This window comes from Myodes glareolus, chromosome 9 (genome assembly GCF_982192425.1).
Source record: "Myodes glareolus chromosome 9, mMyoGla1.1, whole genome shotgun sequence".
Classification (NCBI taxonomy): Eukaryota; Metazoa; Chordata; class Mammalia; order Rodentia; family Cricetidae; genus Myodes; species Myodes glareolus.
In genome coordinates, this window is record NC_142034.1 from 66,427,211 (window position 1) to 66,443,497 (window position 16,287).

General features: G+C 45.0%; 1 protein-coding gene across 7 annotated transcripts in view; it reads left to right on the plus strand.

Moving 5' to 3' along the window:
- The first annotated feature begins 329 nt into the window (after positions 1–329).
- Positions 330–16,287, plus strand: part of Gemin5 (gem nuclear organelle associated protein 5) — a 44,018-nt gene continuing 28,060 nt past the window's right edge. For 3 of the 7 annotated variants that reach the window (XM_048437759.3, XM_048437761.3, XM_048437763.3), the window contains exons 1-9: positions 330–552; positions 1,392–1,552; positions 3,249–3,430; positions 5,614–5,765; positions 5,965–6,084; positions 9,151–9,283; positions 11,921–12,086; positions 12,947–13,159; positions 13,801–13,886. In XM_048437759.3, the coding sequence (XP_048293716.1) occupies positions 387–552; positions 1,392–1,552; positions 3,249–3,430; positions 5,614–5,765; positions 5,965–6,084; positions 9,151–9,283; positions 11,921–12,086; positions 12,947–13,159; positions 13,801–13,886 (1,379 nt within the window). In that variant the 5' untranslated portion in view covers positions 330–386. The remainder of the gene's footprint in view (positions 553–1,391; positions 1,553–3,248; positions 3,431–5,613; positions 5,766–5,964; positions 6,085–9,150; positions 9,284–11,920; positions 12,087–12,946; positions 13,160–13,800; positions 13,887–16,287) is intronic. The other 4 variants (XM_048437762.3, XM_048437764.3, XM_048437765.3 and 1 more) reach the window with 2 other exon arrangements.

The window sequence follows — 16,287 nt, forward strand, 5'->3', positions numbered from 1 at the left end:
TATATCCTTGCAACTGTCAGAGAAACACTGTCGGGGTGGGGTGGGGACACTCCCAAACTGGCAAAGTACGCCGCTACGTATCTTTAAAAATTTTTTTTAAAAAATTTAAAAATTGGGATACTGAACTGCCCTGAAGACTAAATCGCAGAGGCTGGTTGGCGAGTTCCACCAGTCTAATCCCTTAATTAAAGAAAATGCTTAACCTCAGGGCCCTGAATTCAGTCCCAGGTAGCGCACGCGAACTACAGCACGGCTTGGACCTCGGCGCGCTCCGTAGCACCCGCCTTCAGGGGCGGGGTTCACCTTGGTCCCGCCCCTCCCGCTACACGCCGCGGTTGCGAACCACACCACCGGGGCTGCTCGCCTGAGCCTCGGCGGCCGCGGAGATGAAACCAGAGCCGCTGACGCTGCCGCCGTCACCCAATTGGTACTGCACGCGCTGCAGCGACGCGGCGCCCGGAGGCATCTTTGGCTTCGCAGCGCGGACCTCCGTCTTCCTCGTCCGCGTGGGCCCGAGCGCGGGCGCGAACCCAGGGGCGCCCCCGTTTCGAGGTGAGCCCCCCACGGGCCGACGCGGTCCTTTCTGCCTTGCCTTGCGGGGTCTGTAGGTCGCCGGCTCGCACCAAGCGCCCACGTGGGACCATTACGCTCGGAGGGGCTGGCCCAGACTAGACCCGGCGTTTACCACGCTCCCGGCCTTCCTCCCTTGCCAAGGCCCCGTCCCTTGGGACGCCCGTACCCCTGGGACGCCCCTTGGGATAGGGGCTGTTCTCGGTTCCCTGCTCCCGCAGCGTAATTACGGGATGGTGATTTCTGTAGGATGAATGGGGTGAGGCTGAGTTTGCGCCAGGTGCGATGATGCTTGTCTGTGATCCCTGCTACTCGGGAGGCTGAGGCTGGAGGATTCCCGCACGTTCAACGCCAGCCTAGGCTACATGAGTGAATTCCGAGCCAGCCAGGGCGCCATAACAAGATTCTGACACAAAAGAAAATGAAGCAAACAAAAACCAGGGTTTGATGATGCCTTTTCGTTATGAAATACCATCTTATTCTATTCTTCATGATCTATGGCAAGATTAGGTAAAAATGGCTTTAACATTCACCTGTGGACTAAGTTAAGCCTGGTCCTCGGCCTGTGAACTTGGCCCAACAGAGGATGTGAAGATTGCTTTATAGATGAGAATACTGATGTTCAGAGAAAGTGAATCGTTGTGAAGTCCCGGGGTTCTGGCACCTAGCATTTGTGCCAGAAAACACGGACTCTGTTGTGAGTCCGTGAAGGTTTTTGTTCCACGTGTGTTATGGTGACTCCCAGTCACCGCTTGTTCATCCAGCTGCATGCGTGTTGTCTGGATAGTGGTTTAGTTAAACAAGTCTGGTTTTACTTGCAGTTGTAGGAGAGTTGGTGGGACACACTGAAAGAGTATCCGGCTTCACTTTTTCTCATCACCCTGGACAGTACAACCTCTGTGCCACCAGCTCCGATGATGGGACTGTGAAAATCTGGAATATAGAGACCAAGGCAGTGGTGACAGAGCACTCACTCCATCAGGTAATGTTCATCCCGAGTCCACAGAGTGTTTTAATATGCCTCCTCCATGCGAAGGAATGTTAATAATTGGTGTTCATTTGTTAGATGTGTTGGAAGGGCTTCCAAAACCTTGCTTTTAAGATGCATTTCATTTTTTTTAGAAAACAGTTTGAGGTAGGGGATCTAATGTCCTGGATTCTAGCCCTAGAACTGTATAAATGGGCATGGTGGTGCACACCTACAATTCTAGCACTTGGGAACTGGATTCCAAGGACAACCTGGTCTGCAGGAGCTCCTGTCTCAGAGAGAGACAGAGGTGGGGGGGGGGTGAAGACAGACCACAAATGAACTATGCTACCTATTTCTGAAAGTAATACTAAAGTATGACTCCATGTAGTCACTAAGTCTCTTTTATGTATACTGGTAGTTTTTCTGTGAATATATGTCTGCACACTAGAAGATGGCATTCAGATCCCATTATAGACAGTTGTGAGCTACCTTGTGTGTTCTGGAAGTCAAACCCAGTACCTCTGGAAGAGCATCCTTAACCACTGAGTCATCTCTCTAGCCCCTAGTCACTAATTTTCTTTTTCTTTTTTTGGTTTTTCAAGACAGGGTTTTTCTTTTTCTGTGTAACAGCCCTAGCTGTCCTGGAACTACCTCTTGTAGACCAGGCTGGCCACGAACTCACAGAGATCCACTTGCCTTTGCCTCCCGAGTGCTGGGATTAAAGGCGTGCGCCACTACCGCCTGGCATCACTAATTCTTATCTGTGGCTGCTTTCATGATACAACAGCAGAGGTGAGGAACAGTGACAGATACAAGATCTACAAAGTCTAACAGAGTCGATAGGTTTATATATTTTGGTTGTGAGCCTAACCTCTCGCGGCTGGGCCATCCCTCTAGGCCAATAGGTTTATATAAAATAAGCCCCTGGGCAGATAAAATGGCTTTTGCGGTCAAAGTGCTTGTCATGGAAGCCTGACGACCTGAGTTTTGATATTATGTTTAACTTTATGTTGTATGTGTATCAGTGTTTCGCCTATGTGCCTGGTGTCTGTGTTGATGAGAAGAGGTGAGAACCAAAGTGACTGAAGGTTGTTGACCGCATCTGGATGCTCTTAGCCACTGAGCCATCTCTCCAGCTCTCTGAGTAGTTTAATCTCTGGGAACCACATAAGAGTCAGAGTGTGCTGGCTCCATGACTCGTCTGCTGACTGCCATGCACTCAGCTGTGACACGTGCTCTCCACAGCACAAAAAAAAAAGGAAAGAAATTTAAAAGAAACAAACAAAAATCTTTGGGGTTCGAGAGAAGGTTCAGCAGGTAAGAGTGTTTCCCGCTCTCCCAAAGAACCCAAATTGGGTTCCCATCACCCAGGTGTGTTATCTCACAACTCAGCGCCCCACTCCAGTCCCCACATACAAACAAATGGCATGAACTTGCACAATCACATATAAATGAAAGCCCATGGTAGTGCATGACTGCAATCCTGTACTCAGGAGACTGAGGCGAGAGGATTGCTCTGAGTTCCAGGCCATCCTCTGGACTCCAGAGTGAGACTAAGTCTCAAAAACACAAAAAGTTCTCAGTTTAGATTTAACATATTACTATACAGGTAGCTATAGACTTAAGTGCCTGTAATGTGCCTTACATTAGGTTGGTTTACAGTACGACACTGGCAGATGAGACTTACCTGGTTTTGCTTTGTTTGAAGCACACAATATCAGCCCTGCATTGGTCTCCGACAGTTAAGGACTTAATAGTCTCTGGGGATGAAAAAGGAGTTGTTTTCTGTTACTGGCTTAACAGAAATGACAGCCAGCACTTCTTCCCGGAGCCCAGGACCATTTTCTGTCTTACTTGTTCACCTCATCATGAAGATTTATTAGCCATTGGGTGAGTACCAAGTACCATGCTATCTGTAGATGATTTGGTTTAATTTATGGTCCTGCTTTTCATTCTCCTTGCCTTGTATGCCTCAGTCCTCAGAGGAAGCCTGCAACCATGTGATCTCTCAAGCCATACTTTTCTCCACTCCCCCTCTTACCATAACAGTATGTTTTCTTCCCTCTTTCCATCTGATTTTTCCCGTCACTCTCCAATGTTAGTAGTGTGTCCTTTGTCTCAGCTCACTTATACTGCCCTTGGATGTGGCATTGACTCCAGAGTGTCAGATGACTCTGCTTTGGGTCTGGCACTACATACTGAACTAGGGATCCATGCATCCTAACATGTACCTCACAAACAGGACATTTATGAAGCTTTGGGATGTACAAAGTAAAATTGTGTCTTACTTGGGAATATTTATAAGAAAGGCTAGGGATGCTAGATCACAAGTCAGAAAGCAAAGCAGAAATTTGGTAGGAGGTGATATAAACTGATTTGGTGGGTTTTTTTTCCCTTAAGCTAGGTAGTACTTTAAGGCAGTGGTTTTCAACCTTCCTAATACTGTGATCCTTTAATACAGCTCCTCATGTTGTGGTGGCCCCCAACCATAAATTATTTTTCGTTGCTATTTCATGACTAAATTTTGCTACTGTTAAGAATCATAGTGTAAATATCTATACTTTCTGATGGTTTTAGCTGACCCTGTGAAAGGTCGTAAAGGGTCATGGTCCACAGGTTGAGAACTGATGGTTTAAGGTTTGGTAGTTGGTTTTTGTTTGCTTGTTTGTTTTTAACGTGTATGAATATTTTACCTGCATGTTTGTACACCATGTGTTTACAGTGACCTAAGTAACCAGAAGAGGGCACCAGATCCTCTGGGATGAGTGACAGATGGTTCTGAGCCATCTTGTGGATGCTGGGACTTTAGATCCTTTGGAAGAACAGCCAGTGTTCTTAGCTAGCTATCTCTCCAGCCCCCAGTAGATACTTTTTATATGTCCAAAATAATTCACTTTTTAAAAAGCTACTAGAACTTCTCAGTTTATTCTGAATTTGTAGATTGACACTTAGGACAAATATAGCTCTAGGATAAATACAGCTCTCAGATACAGTGGGTCTTAGGATAAATACAGCTCTCGGATACGGTGTGTCTTAGGGTTTCTTTTGTTGTGAAGAAATGCCATGACCACACGACTCATAGAAAACGTGTAATTGGGCCTGGCTTACAGTTCAGAGGTTTAGTCCATTCACGTCATGGCAGGAAGCTTGGTAGTGTGCAGGCAGGCATGGTGCTGGAGAAGGAGCTGAGAGTATTACACCTTGATCTGGAGGCAACAGGAAAAGATGCCCAACACAGGTTGTAGCTTGAACATCTGAGACCTCAAAGCCCACCCGAACCCCCCACCCCCAGTGACACACTTCCTCCACCAAGACCACATCTATTCCAACAAGGTGACAGCTCCTAATAGTGCTATTCACTATGGGCCAAGCATTCAAACACATGAGTCTATGCAGGCCATTTCTGTTTAACCACCACACAGTGTAATAGTTCCTGTTAGGTTTGTAGTTGGAAAGTAGTATCACTCGTGGATACTAAAGTAGTATCTCTTGTGGTAAAGTGCTTGTCTGGCATGTCCACAGTCCTGGGTTCAGTCCCCAAATACGTGGGCTCGTGCCTGTGATCTCAGCACCTAGGAGGTAGATGCAGGAAGATCAAAAGTTTATCATCATCCTTGTCTCATAGTGGGTTTGTGGCCAGTCTGGGATGCTTGAGGCTTTCTCAAGGAAAGGGGAAGAAAGTTTATTAGCCAACTGCTTTATTTTTTAATAACATTTCTAACTAATTTGTTTCCACTCTCAAAGCAAGAACAATACAGACAAGCTGTAAATCCAGTGGGTACTGGGAGGTGGGGTGGAGAATGGGAGAAAGTCCTGTCTTTTCAGTTAATCTTAGCCCTGGAGGTTTATGAACAGATGTAAAAGGAGGTGGGGCATGGCGGGGAGGGAGACTTCAGAGAAAATAGTAGAATTTAGAGTCTCAGGTCAAGCATACATAGGATTTGAGTTGGTATCTGACAGGACAGAAAAGAAGAAAAGGAAAAGTTGTGCTGCCTGGGTTAGAACTCAGAAAGGGGAGAGGCTTAGCAGTGTGAATCTGCAGGCCCTTGCGATGGTTCTAACTTATTTTTCAGCTACAAGGATGGTATAGTGGTTATCATTGACATCAGTAAGAAGGGAGAAGTCATTCACAGGCTTCGAGGTCATGATGATGAGATCCACTCCATAGCCTGGTGTCCTCTGTCTGGTGAAGACTGCTTACCCGTAAACCAAGAGGAAAACTCAGGTAAGATGATCGAAGGAGGCTTTGTTCTCCTCAGACCTAAAGAACTAAGTGTTGAATTGCTACTTCTGAATTATACGTAAAACTTGAGCCTCACAGATCAGACTATGAAAGGGAGAGCTAAGTTTTGGGAAGTAGCTTTTTTTATTCACAAGTGCTTGTTCATTGTGAATTAAAAATAAAATTGCCATCTCTTTCCTAGAAGAGCCTGACATTCCCAATGGGAAACTTGTAGCAGAAACCCCCATCACAAAAGGCTGCTACTTAGCCACGGGAAGCAAGGATCAGACCATTCGAATCTGGAGCTGTTCCCGAGGGCGGGGTAAGGTTGATTCCTAGTGTTTGTACCTTTCATTTCTGTTGCTAAAATAGCCACAACAAACCAACTTGGAGGGAGTAAGAGTGTGTTCGGTTTAACTCAGGTTTTGGTCCATCATTTATTTTTTTTTTAAAGATTGCTTGGCTATTCATTTATGTGTATGAGTATTTTGCATACACATATGTTTATATACTATGTATGTGCTCATGGAAGCCAGAAGAGGGCATTGGATACTCTAGGAACTATAGTTATAAACTGTTCTTGCTCCCCATGTGGGTGCTAGAAACTGAACCTGGCATTTCTAGAAGAGCAACAAGTCCTCCTAACTGAGAGCCATTTTTCTCCAGTCCCCTACAGTCCATTGTTTTAGAGAAGCCAGAATGAACTTGAAGCAGCTGGTTACACCAACAGTTGGGGCTGGTGCATGCACACCTACTGCTCAGCTTTCTCTACCTAAACCAAGGATGGGGCCACCCATTTGTAGGCTGTTCTAGCTTCCTTTCTGTTGCTCTGGTAAAACAGACCAAAAGTAACTTAAGGAAGGAAAGGTTTTATTTCACTTTATAGGTTGCAGTCTGTCATTGAGGGAAGTCAAGGCAGGAGTTGAAGGAGAAACCATCCAGTGGAGAAACACCACATGGTGGCTCATTCCCTGACTTTTGCTTAGCTGACTTTCTTGTACAGGCTGGGACCACCTATGCAAGAATATATCCCATAGTGGGCTGTCCCTCCTGTATCTGTTGGCAATCAAGATGGTTCCCCCACAGGCATGCTCAGAGGCCAAACTAATCTAGATAATAGCTCACTGAGACTCTCTTCCCAAGTTTCCTGTATTCTGTCTCAGTGTCTCTTTGGTGGCAAAGCTTGTACTGCTACAGTAGAATTAGCTACTTGTGTCTGTTTTCTGGTGCCTTCCAGAAGGCAAGGACCCTTGCTTTGCTGAAGGAGCTGTGCCTACCATGCCAGGCAAGGCTGTCCTTGATCTTACTATGTAGACCAAGGTGTCCTGAGACTCACAGAGATCCCCCTGAGAACAAGATCTTTACTGTAAGAGCAGGGATAATGGATTTTCCTTGACTCTTAAGAATGGAAGAAACCCTAGTTGTAGCTCCTAGAGACAAATACAGAACAGGTGATACAGACCCAACATGCGCACTGTGCACTTGAACAAGCTTGCTATGTTCGCATTGTCTTCAGGCTTCTATTTATTGCTGTTGGGTAGACAATGTGCATGTGAGGGTCAGAGGTAGCTCTAGAGTTGGCTCATACCTTTATGTGGGTTCTAGGGATCAGGTCATCAGATGTATGTGACCAACTGTCTGACCACTGAGCTGTCTTGCAAGGATCACCACTTTGTTCAAATTAACCTAAACATACACCCACAATTGGACCTCCCAGGACATCTGTCTGAGGATCCCTGAACATGATGCTGTATACAATGGCCTGTTCCCCTTGAACAGCAGACCTGCTGGAGAGTACTGAAAAAGTTCAGTTTTCCAGGCCCCACTGGGAGTCTCCTGAGTTAGATCTCTGAACTCAGACCCTGGAATGTGTGTTTTTAATGTTTTGCTTGTGGTTATGGTGAACAGCACAGCCCTCCAGGTCAGTACCAGTGGTAATTTCCCTGACACAATGTGTCAACTGCCAGATTTGCTCATTACAGTTATAGCCAACTAGGACTGTGGGTCGAAACCCCTTTGAGGGTCACATGACCCTTTGACAGGAGTTACTTACCAGTTATCCCACATATTGACATTATGATTCATAGTAGCAGCAAAATTAGTTTTGAAGTAGCACTGAAAATAATTTTGTTTGGCGTCACCACAATATATGGAACTGTATTAAAGGGTCTCAGCATTAGGAAGGTTGAGAACCACTGATCTAGGGAAATCCCACTGTCCTGCAATTGTTGACAATTTCAGGTAGGTTCTCATTCTTATTAAAAACTCACTTTTCCACATAAAAATACTCAAATGTTCACGTGTATACACATGCATCTACAGGCAAAGGGTAACCTTTGGTGTTATTATTCAGGTGCCATTTAAAGACATAATTTCTCACTAACTTGGACTTGACAAGTCGGCTAGACTGGATGGTTAGCCAGGGAACCCTTCTTCTGCCTCTGTAGCACTTGGAGCATATGCTAGCTATCATGTCTGGCTTTGTTTTGGTTTACGTTTTTTGGGTTTTTTTTCCCCCGGGTTATTCTGTGTAGCTTTGAAACCTATCCTGGAACTTCCCTTGTAGACCAACCTGGCCTCGAAATCATAGGGATCCACCTCCCAAGTGCTGGGATTAAAGACGTGTACCATCACCTGGCATGCCTGGTTTTTATATGGGTCCTGGGATTCAAATTCGAATTTTAATCCCTGTAAGGATTATGAACTGGGTTATCTCCACAGCCTATTCCAAGCAAAGATACTCTTTGATTTTTCGAGACAGAGCTTTTCTGTGTAGCCTTGCCTGCCCTGGAACTCGCTCTATAGTCCAGGGTGGCATTGAACTCAGAAATCCACCTGCCTCTGCCTCCTGAGTGCTGGGATTAAAGGTAGATCACCACCTCCCTGCACAAAGTACTCCTAATTTTTCAAGTTTTTGGAGAGCCTGTAAAAGCCTGTTTGGCCTAAATGGCTAGATTGGAGTTAACCTCTCTCTATCTTAGTAATGCTCCTATAATAAAAGGAGGTGTTCTTTGTGTGTGCACATGTGTGTGCTGGTGTTGTTAGGCATCTTCCTCAGTTCTTCATGTTTGTGGTGTTGTTTCTCTCAGACTTGTTTTTGAGACAGGATCTCTTTGAACCTGCAGCTTAGTGATGAGGCTGGAGTAGCAGCTGGCCAGCAAGCTCCAGGGCTCTGCCTGTGTCTTTACCCCAACCGCAGCAGACTTCTTTCAATGGGTGCTGGAGTCTTTGTGCTCACATGATGAATACTTTACTGAGTCATCACTCTTGCTCCCAAGGTTTTCCTGTAACTTAATCAGACAACTTGAGACCATAGAATTGAGGCTTTCTGTAAGGTTCAGGTTATTCTTTCACTGTTTTGAGAGCTCATTGACTTTCTTATCTACAGGGATAATGGTTTTGAAATTGCCCTTTCTGAAGAGGAGAGGAGGGGGTGTGGACCCAGCAGTTAAAGAACGTCTTTGGTTGACACTTCATTGGCCCAACAACCAGCCAACACAACTGGTATCCAGTTGTTTTGGGTAAGTCTTAGGGTCATGCTTTCTAATAAATATACATTTTCCTGTTCAAATTTGGAAATTTCAAGGCTTATTGTATGTTCAAAAAATGAAGAAATAGGTGGCACATGCCCTTAATCACAGCACTTGGGAGGCAGAGTCAAGCAGATCTCAAGTTAAAGGCCAGCCTGATCTACAGAGTGAGTTCCAGAACAGCCAGGGCTACACAGAGAGACCCTGTCTTGTGTGTGTGTGGAAGGGGGTGGGGGGAATGGACAAATAACCAAAGTTTATGTTATCATTGTAATTTTAAAAAAAAAATTCAGAGTCTGATGTATGGCACAGATTAGCCTAGAGCTTAAGGATCCTCCTGCCTCAGCTTCTTAAGTGCCTCACCTTGCCCAACCATCTTAGCATAGTAAATGAAATAATAGATGGGAAAATTTGTGCGGCCTGTGCTGTTTACTAACAGAATCATGGCTCCTCGGGGTGTCTTTGCAGGCTAAGTCATCTCTCTACTCCCCCCACCCACATGCACATGTACATGCTAATTGAAAACCCTAAGTGGTTTGACTTGAGCTTGCTCTGTAAACCAGGGTTTACGGAGAGTTCCCTGGTTCAGTTCATTGACATGAGCCACTCATAAAACTTACCTGTTTATACAGATATTCAAAGAGGTACAGTTGAAATGAGATGCTCAGGGCAACATGTGAGAAAGAGAAAGCATCTCCATTCCTTCTTTGGGCTTTATGGACTCATCATTAAATACATGTAATTGATGAAGCCATCTGTGACCAGCTTATCTTGATCCCTCCCCTTCCTTAATATTGGAATGGGACTGCAAGTCACTCCCCTATCCTGCCTGGATCTGCTGAGTGACCAACTAACATCTTGAAGCTACCTAGAGGCTGCAGGTACCAGCTTAATGTGCAAAAGATACTGCTTCAGAGGTACATGCCAACAAGAGCAAAGACTAAATATGTATTTCATAGTGCCAAATTGCCCCTGGTTGCCAAAGACGCTGAGAGAATTTCACAGGCTAGTTCCTTGCTTTTAAATAAGACAACAGAAAAACACATGCAGGTTGTCCAGAATATCAGCCACACTCCCTCCTGTCATGTACCACCTCAAAAATGATAAATCTTGAACCTTGCAAGTTTTAGTTGAATTTTATAAATTAAAGCTAATTGTGAAGATAAATGCCTTTAAAAGGTAGTACATTAGTGCATGGACATTGCTAGGCCCTGCCTAAAACAGCCAGAGGCTGGGGCAGAATGATCATCAGACTAGCCTGGGATACATAGCAAGACTCTCTCAAAAAAAAAACCGTTTTAAAAAAATATTTATTTATTTTTATGTTCATTGGTATTTTGCCTTCATCGCATGTATATCTGCATGAGAGTGCCAGGTCTCCTGGAACTGGAGTCAGACCGTTGTGAACTGCCATGGGCGTGCTGGGAATTGAACCCTGGTTCTCTGGAAGAGTAGCCAGTGCTCTTAACCACTGAGCCATCTCCCTAGCCCCTCAGAAAAACTTTTTAAAAAGTTAGTCCTGTACATTGAACTTTGAAGAATAAAAGCATACAGGAATCCTTCCCTCTGCTACCTTCCAGAAGCACTTCCTTTTCCTTCCTGTAGATGGGTAAAGATAGGACTGCGTGTTGCAGTTTCGTTGCTTTGCTTTAAAATATTTTAGAGATGTATTTTTTTATTGTGTGTGTTCTCACGTTTGCCATGGCTTGTGTGTGGAGTTGAGAAGAGGGCAACTTCTGGGAATTGGTTCTCTCTCTCCATCATATGGATTCCAGAGATAGGACTCAGGTCAGGCTTGGAGGCCAGTGCTTTACCATTGAGCCATATCACTAGCCCATTGTTTATTTTTTGTTGTTGATATTTTTGGTTGGGGAAGGGTGTCACTATGTGGTTGTGGCTAACCTGGAACTCTATGTAGATCAGGATGGTCTCAAACTCACAGAGGTTCACCTGCCGCTGCCTCCCAGGTGCTGGCATCAAGGGTATGCACCACCACTCTGGTCCTTTGTTAATTTCTGAAGGTTCTCACAAATAGAGCTGTCCTTGAACTTCCTCCTGCCTCAGCCTTCTCAGCTGAATTTAGACAAGTGCATGCCTCCATACCTAACTCAAAAAAACAGTTTCTGTCTTTTGTTTTGTTGCTTTTGTTTATTGGGGGGTGAGATCTCTATAGCTGTGGCTGTCTTGGAACTTGCTCTATACACTAGGAACTCACAGAGAGCCTCCTCTGACTACTGAGTGCTGAAATTAAAGGCTTGTGCCGCTGCCACCACTGTTACCTGGCAAAAAACAGTTCTGTTTGGGCACACAATGAATTTGTAAAGCAGAAAGTGTGACCACCAAGGGAGGGCCTGCAGCAGTTGAGACTGACAGTTTAAAGCTGGTTGTAAGCGCTGTCAGAAGCTGATGAGCTCACTTGTGAAAGAGTTTTCCCCGTGGCAAACCCCATTCTCCTCGGGAGAGCGGTGTGCCTTCTGTTTCCTGTTAGGAAGCCTCTTGAGCTGAGAAGAGGACTTAGTCTCACTCCTCTATCGTGCAAATGACCAAGGGAGCCTTTTCCACATGTCCTACGACTGAGGGTCCAGACTGTCTGAATAGCTGCTGAGAGGTGTGCTCTTGCCCTGTCAGGGGCGAGCTGCTGCTGTGGGACCTCACCCAGTCGTGGAGACGGAAGTACACGCTCTTCAGCACCTCAACAGAAGGGCAGAATCACTCCAGAATCATCTTCAACTTGTGTCCCCTGAAGACTGAAGATGGCAAGCAGCTGCTACTGTCCACGTCCATGGACAGAGATGTAAGAAGTGTGTGTGGCAGGGTTGGGGCCGGGAGGTGTCTGTCCTCATACACATCTCTGCACTCCAGTTCAGAGCTGCTGCCATCAGGTGCACTGGATATGGCAACAACAGAAGCTGTGAAAAGCGGCTAGAGACATTTGTTTGGGGTTTTTGTTTGTTTGTTTGTTTTGTTCCAGATAGGGTTTCTCTGTGCCACAGTTCTAGCTGTCCTGGAACTAGCTCTTGTAGACCAGGCTGGCCTCAAATTCACAGAGATCCACCTGCCTCTGCCTCCCAAGTTCTGGGATTAAAGGTGTGCACCAACAACGCCCAACTAGAGACACTTTTTGGAGACAGGTTTCTAGCCTGGCCTGACTTTGAATTACCTTGAACTTCTGCTCCTTTTGCCTCCACCTTCCAAGTGCTATAACCACGCCTGGTTATATTGGGGACTAGAGCTGCAGCTTCGTGGTGAGCAGGTGCTCTACCAACTAGCTAACTGCCCTGCAGCCCTAACCCTTAATTTTAATTTTTCTCTTGCACTGCCTGGACGTGAAGTGCGGGGCTTGTGTCAGGCAGCAGCTCTTGATTGGTATTCTTTGGGGAGGCCATGCACACTCTGTCACAGTTGTGAGAGCAGCGGTTAGCACTGCTGGGACCTGCAGAGATGGCGAGCCTGTGTTGCAGGGTGTTGAACTCACTGAGCATGTCCAGAAATGGGTGTGCTCCTAGGTGGATTTGAGCTCTGTGATAAATTGCAGATTTGTTTCCTCATAAGAGAAGCTTCTCCCAGTTCCTTCTGGAAGAATTAGATTCACTCCCATTTGAAATATTTAATTCTTAACCCCATTTCTTTGCTTTTTTTTAACCTTTATTTTAGGTAAAATGTTGGGACATGACCACTCTGGAGTGCTGCTGGACATTGCCTTCTCTTGGAGGTTTTGCCTACAGCCTGGCCTTTTCTCCTGTGGATGTGGGCTGCTTGGCCATAGGTGTTGGCGATGGCATGATCCGGGTGTGGAATACGCTCTCCATAAAGAACAACTATGAAGTGAAAAGCTTCTGGCAAGGAGTCAAGTCCAAGGTTACAGCGGTAAGGGAGCTTCTTGGAGATTCTTTTCAGATTCTTTTTAGACTCTGCTGGAAATCAAAGGATGTTTAAGGTATCTGTGATGAAGCATGAACTTCTCACTGTGTAAGCTCTGAATGTTCTAGATTCTTCCATCAGTTCAGAGTGCTGCGAAATCGCTTAAATATTTGAGGCGTGTGGGTTTGGCCCTAGGTTGTGTTGACTGATGAGGATGCAGTGATTTTAGCTTTGTTTCTCTTTTTCTTATTACATTTATTTGTTTGTGTGTTGGGGGTCAGTTCTTCATATGAGTCTTGGGAGGTTGAACTCGGGTGGTAAAGCTTGAAGGCAAGCACTTTTACCTGCTGAGCCGTTAATGGCCCTTAATCTTGGTTTCTCTGTAGCTTTGGAGGCTGTCCTGTAACTATCTCTTATAGACCAGACTGGCCTCGAACTCAGAGATCCGCCTGCCTCTGCCTCCCAAGTGTTGGGATTAAAGGCATGTACCACCACTGCCTGGCTCCTTAATCTTGTTTTAATCCTTCTTTTTCTTTATTAAATAATGAGAATTAAATGAAGAACAAAAAAGTTTCCCATGAAACAGCCAGGACTGCATACGACTTCTTCCTGTGTCCTCGTCTCTCATCCGGAAACTTCTCTTGTAGCTCTGCTGGCACCCAAACAAGGAGGGCTGCTTGGCGTTCGGAACTGATGATGGAAAAGTGGGATTGTATGATACCTGTTCCAACAAGTAAGTATAGTGACTCTCCCTCAACTTAGTGACCAGAACATCTGTGATGTAAGGTTTAACTTGGAGTCCATAAACACAAAAAAGTTGTTTTAGAGTAGAATCTTTTGGCTCTGGTACTGAGGTTCAGAACTCAGAATTTTCTTTATAAACTTTTTTTTTGAGGCGCTAAGACCATAACTCAGTGGTGGAGACCTTGACTGGCATGTGCGACATCCTGAGTTTAGTATCTGAGCCTTATAAACTCAGAAATGCAGGTCCACATCATTGATTTCAGCATTAGAGAGGTAAAGGCAGAAAGATGAAGAGTATAGGCCTTCAGAAATCTGTCTCAAAAGAGAATGAGAAGAAGAAATTCGTTTTCTAAGGGATGACAGTGTAGCCTGACTGCTCTTTAGGAACCACAAAGATGGACTGGAGAGATGGCTCACCTTTTAAGAGGACTGGCTGCTCTTCCAGAGGACCTGGGTTCAATTCCCAGCACCCATATGTCAGCTCACAACTGTTTATAACTCCAGTTCCAGGGGTCTGACAGCCTTACACAGACATATATGCAAACAAAACACCAAAAATAAATAAATAAATAAATAAATAAATAAATAAACAAGAACCATTAAATAATTTAAAAAAGAAAAAAACACCAAGATAAACCTTGACTTTTTGTATGAAAGTTTCCAGACACAAAGCTGAAAGACTAGTGGAGAGACACACATGTGCCTTTTCTGTTTGATCTGTGGTTCTCCATGTCTTGTCTTGGGGATAGGGATATGGTTGACTTGGTTGAGCATTTGCCTAGCACCAAAAATACAAAACAAAGCTTGGGCAGTGTGACGATGAGACTGGGCATGGTGGTGCACGCTTTAAATTCCAGCACTTGGGAGGCTAAGGGAGGTGGATCTCTTCAGTTGGAGGCCAGCCTGGTCTATATAAGAAGGCACTTTTCTCAAAATAAAAGCAAGTACAATGTAATGGTGCTATTGTGTGTGTTTGTAAAGCCCTGTTATGACTGAGAAAGTTTCAGACTTTTGTGATGCACTGACATCTGGACTTAGACTTTTTTCCTAGGTGAAAGGCAAATGTTTTCTGTTTTCTGAGGTGATTTCCGTTTGGGTTCTGTGTCATGTTTGGTTATGTCTTAGCTGTGCTTTCCTCTGGAATATCCGCTTCTTTCCATAGCATTGGTGCATTCCTTCAACTGTTCCTTGCTGGCCTTAAACTAGCTCCATAGCAGAGGCTAGCCTTGGCCTCATAGTCCTTCTGTCTTTTGATGTTCTAGAATTATAGGCAGCCATCACCTCATATAATGTATTTACTTTAGTGATTTATTTGACTCATACTAAGTCAATATCACTTGTTCCTTTCTCTCTCTCTCTCTCTCTCTCTCTCTCTCTCTCTCTTTGTCTTTCTTTTCCTTTTTGACACAGCATCTCTGTGTATCAGAGGCTGACCTGAAACTCATAAGGATCATCATATCATGCCTGACCTCTTTGGTCTTTTCTGACATGACTTCTAGCGAGTTCTAGGTTACATTTGGGGTTTGTGTTTTTGACTCAGACTTCATATTGGACACAGCTGACTACAGGTTAGAGCTGCTTATTCAGTTCAGCAGCCCCTTGTCACACATGGCTATTGATACTGAAAGTAATTGAAATAACATGAGTTTAGAATACAGGTCTTCATTTACACTGGCCACATTTCAAATCACAAGAGCAGCATGTGACTGAGAATGCTCCTTTCTAACCGTGGGAATGGAGTGGAGCCAGTGTTCCATGGCATAGGGAGAAGCAGTATGACAGTCTCAGTCTGTGTAAATAAAATTCTGTAGGAACTCATCCGCACTCACTGATTGCATCCTGCTGGATGCTTCCACACCACAGCACCCACGTGACTTCAGCACCTGACCTGCTCACTGTCCCTTTATGGGAAAGGATACGAGATCCATTTCTACTGCAGAGCTACCCTGTCTGCATGTCCTTCCTCCCTCTGCCTTACCTCTTTCTGTCTTTCTTTTCTTTGCTATGATAGAGATCTTTTCTACTGCTGTGATAAAAGCATGACCATGACCAAAATAAAGAGATTAATCTGAGGTTCCCAGGTCCAGAGGAACCATGACCAGCTTGGCAACAGGCAGGCATGGCACTGGAGCAGTAACTGAGAGTTTACATCTTGACCCACAAGCTAGAGGCAGGGAGAACTAACCTGGAAATGAAGCTGACTTTTGAAACCTCAAAGCCCATCCCCAGTGAGACACCTTCATCAAGGCTACACCTTCCCAAACAGGACCAAGAATTCAACCATAAGAACCTATTTGGACCACTCTCATTCAGACCTTTGTAGGCCTCATGGATGTTAATCATCTAAGTTGATTCCCCAATCTATATGCAGCGCTTTAACAATTTATGGA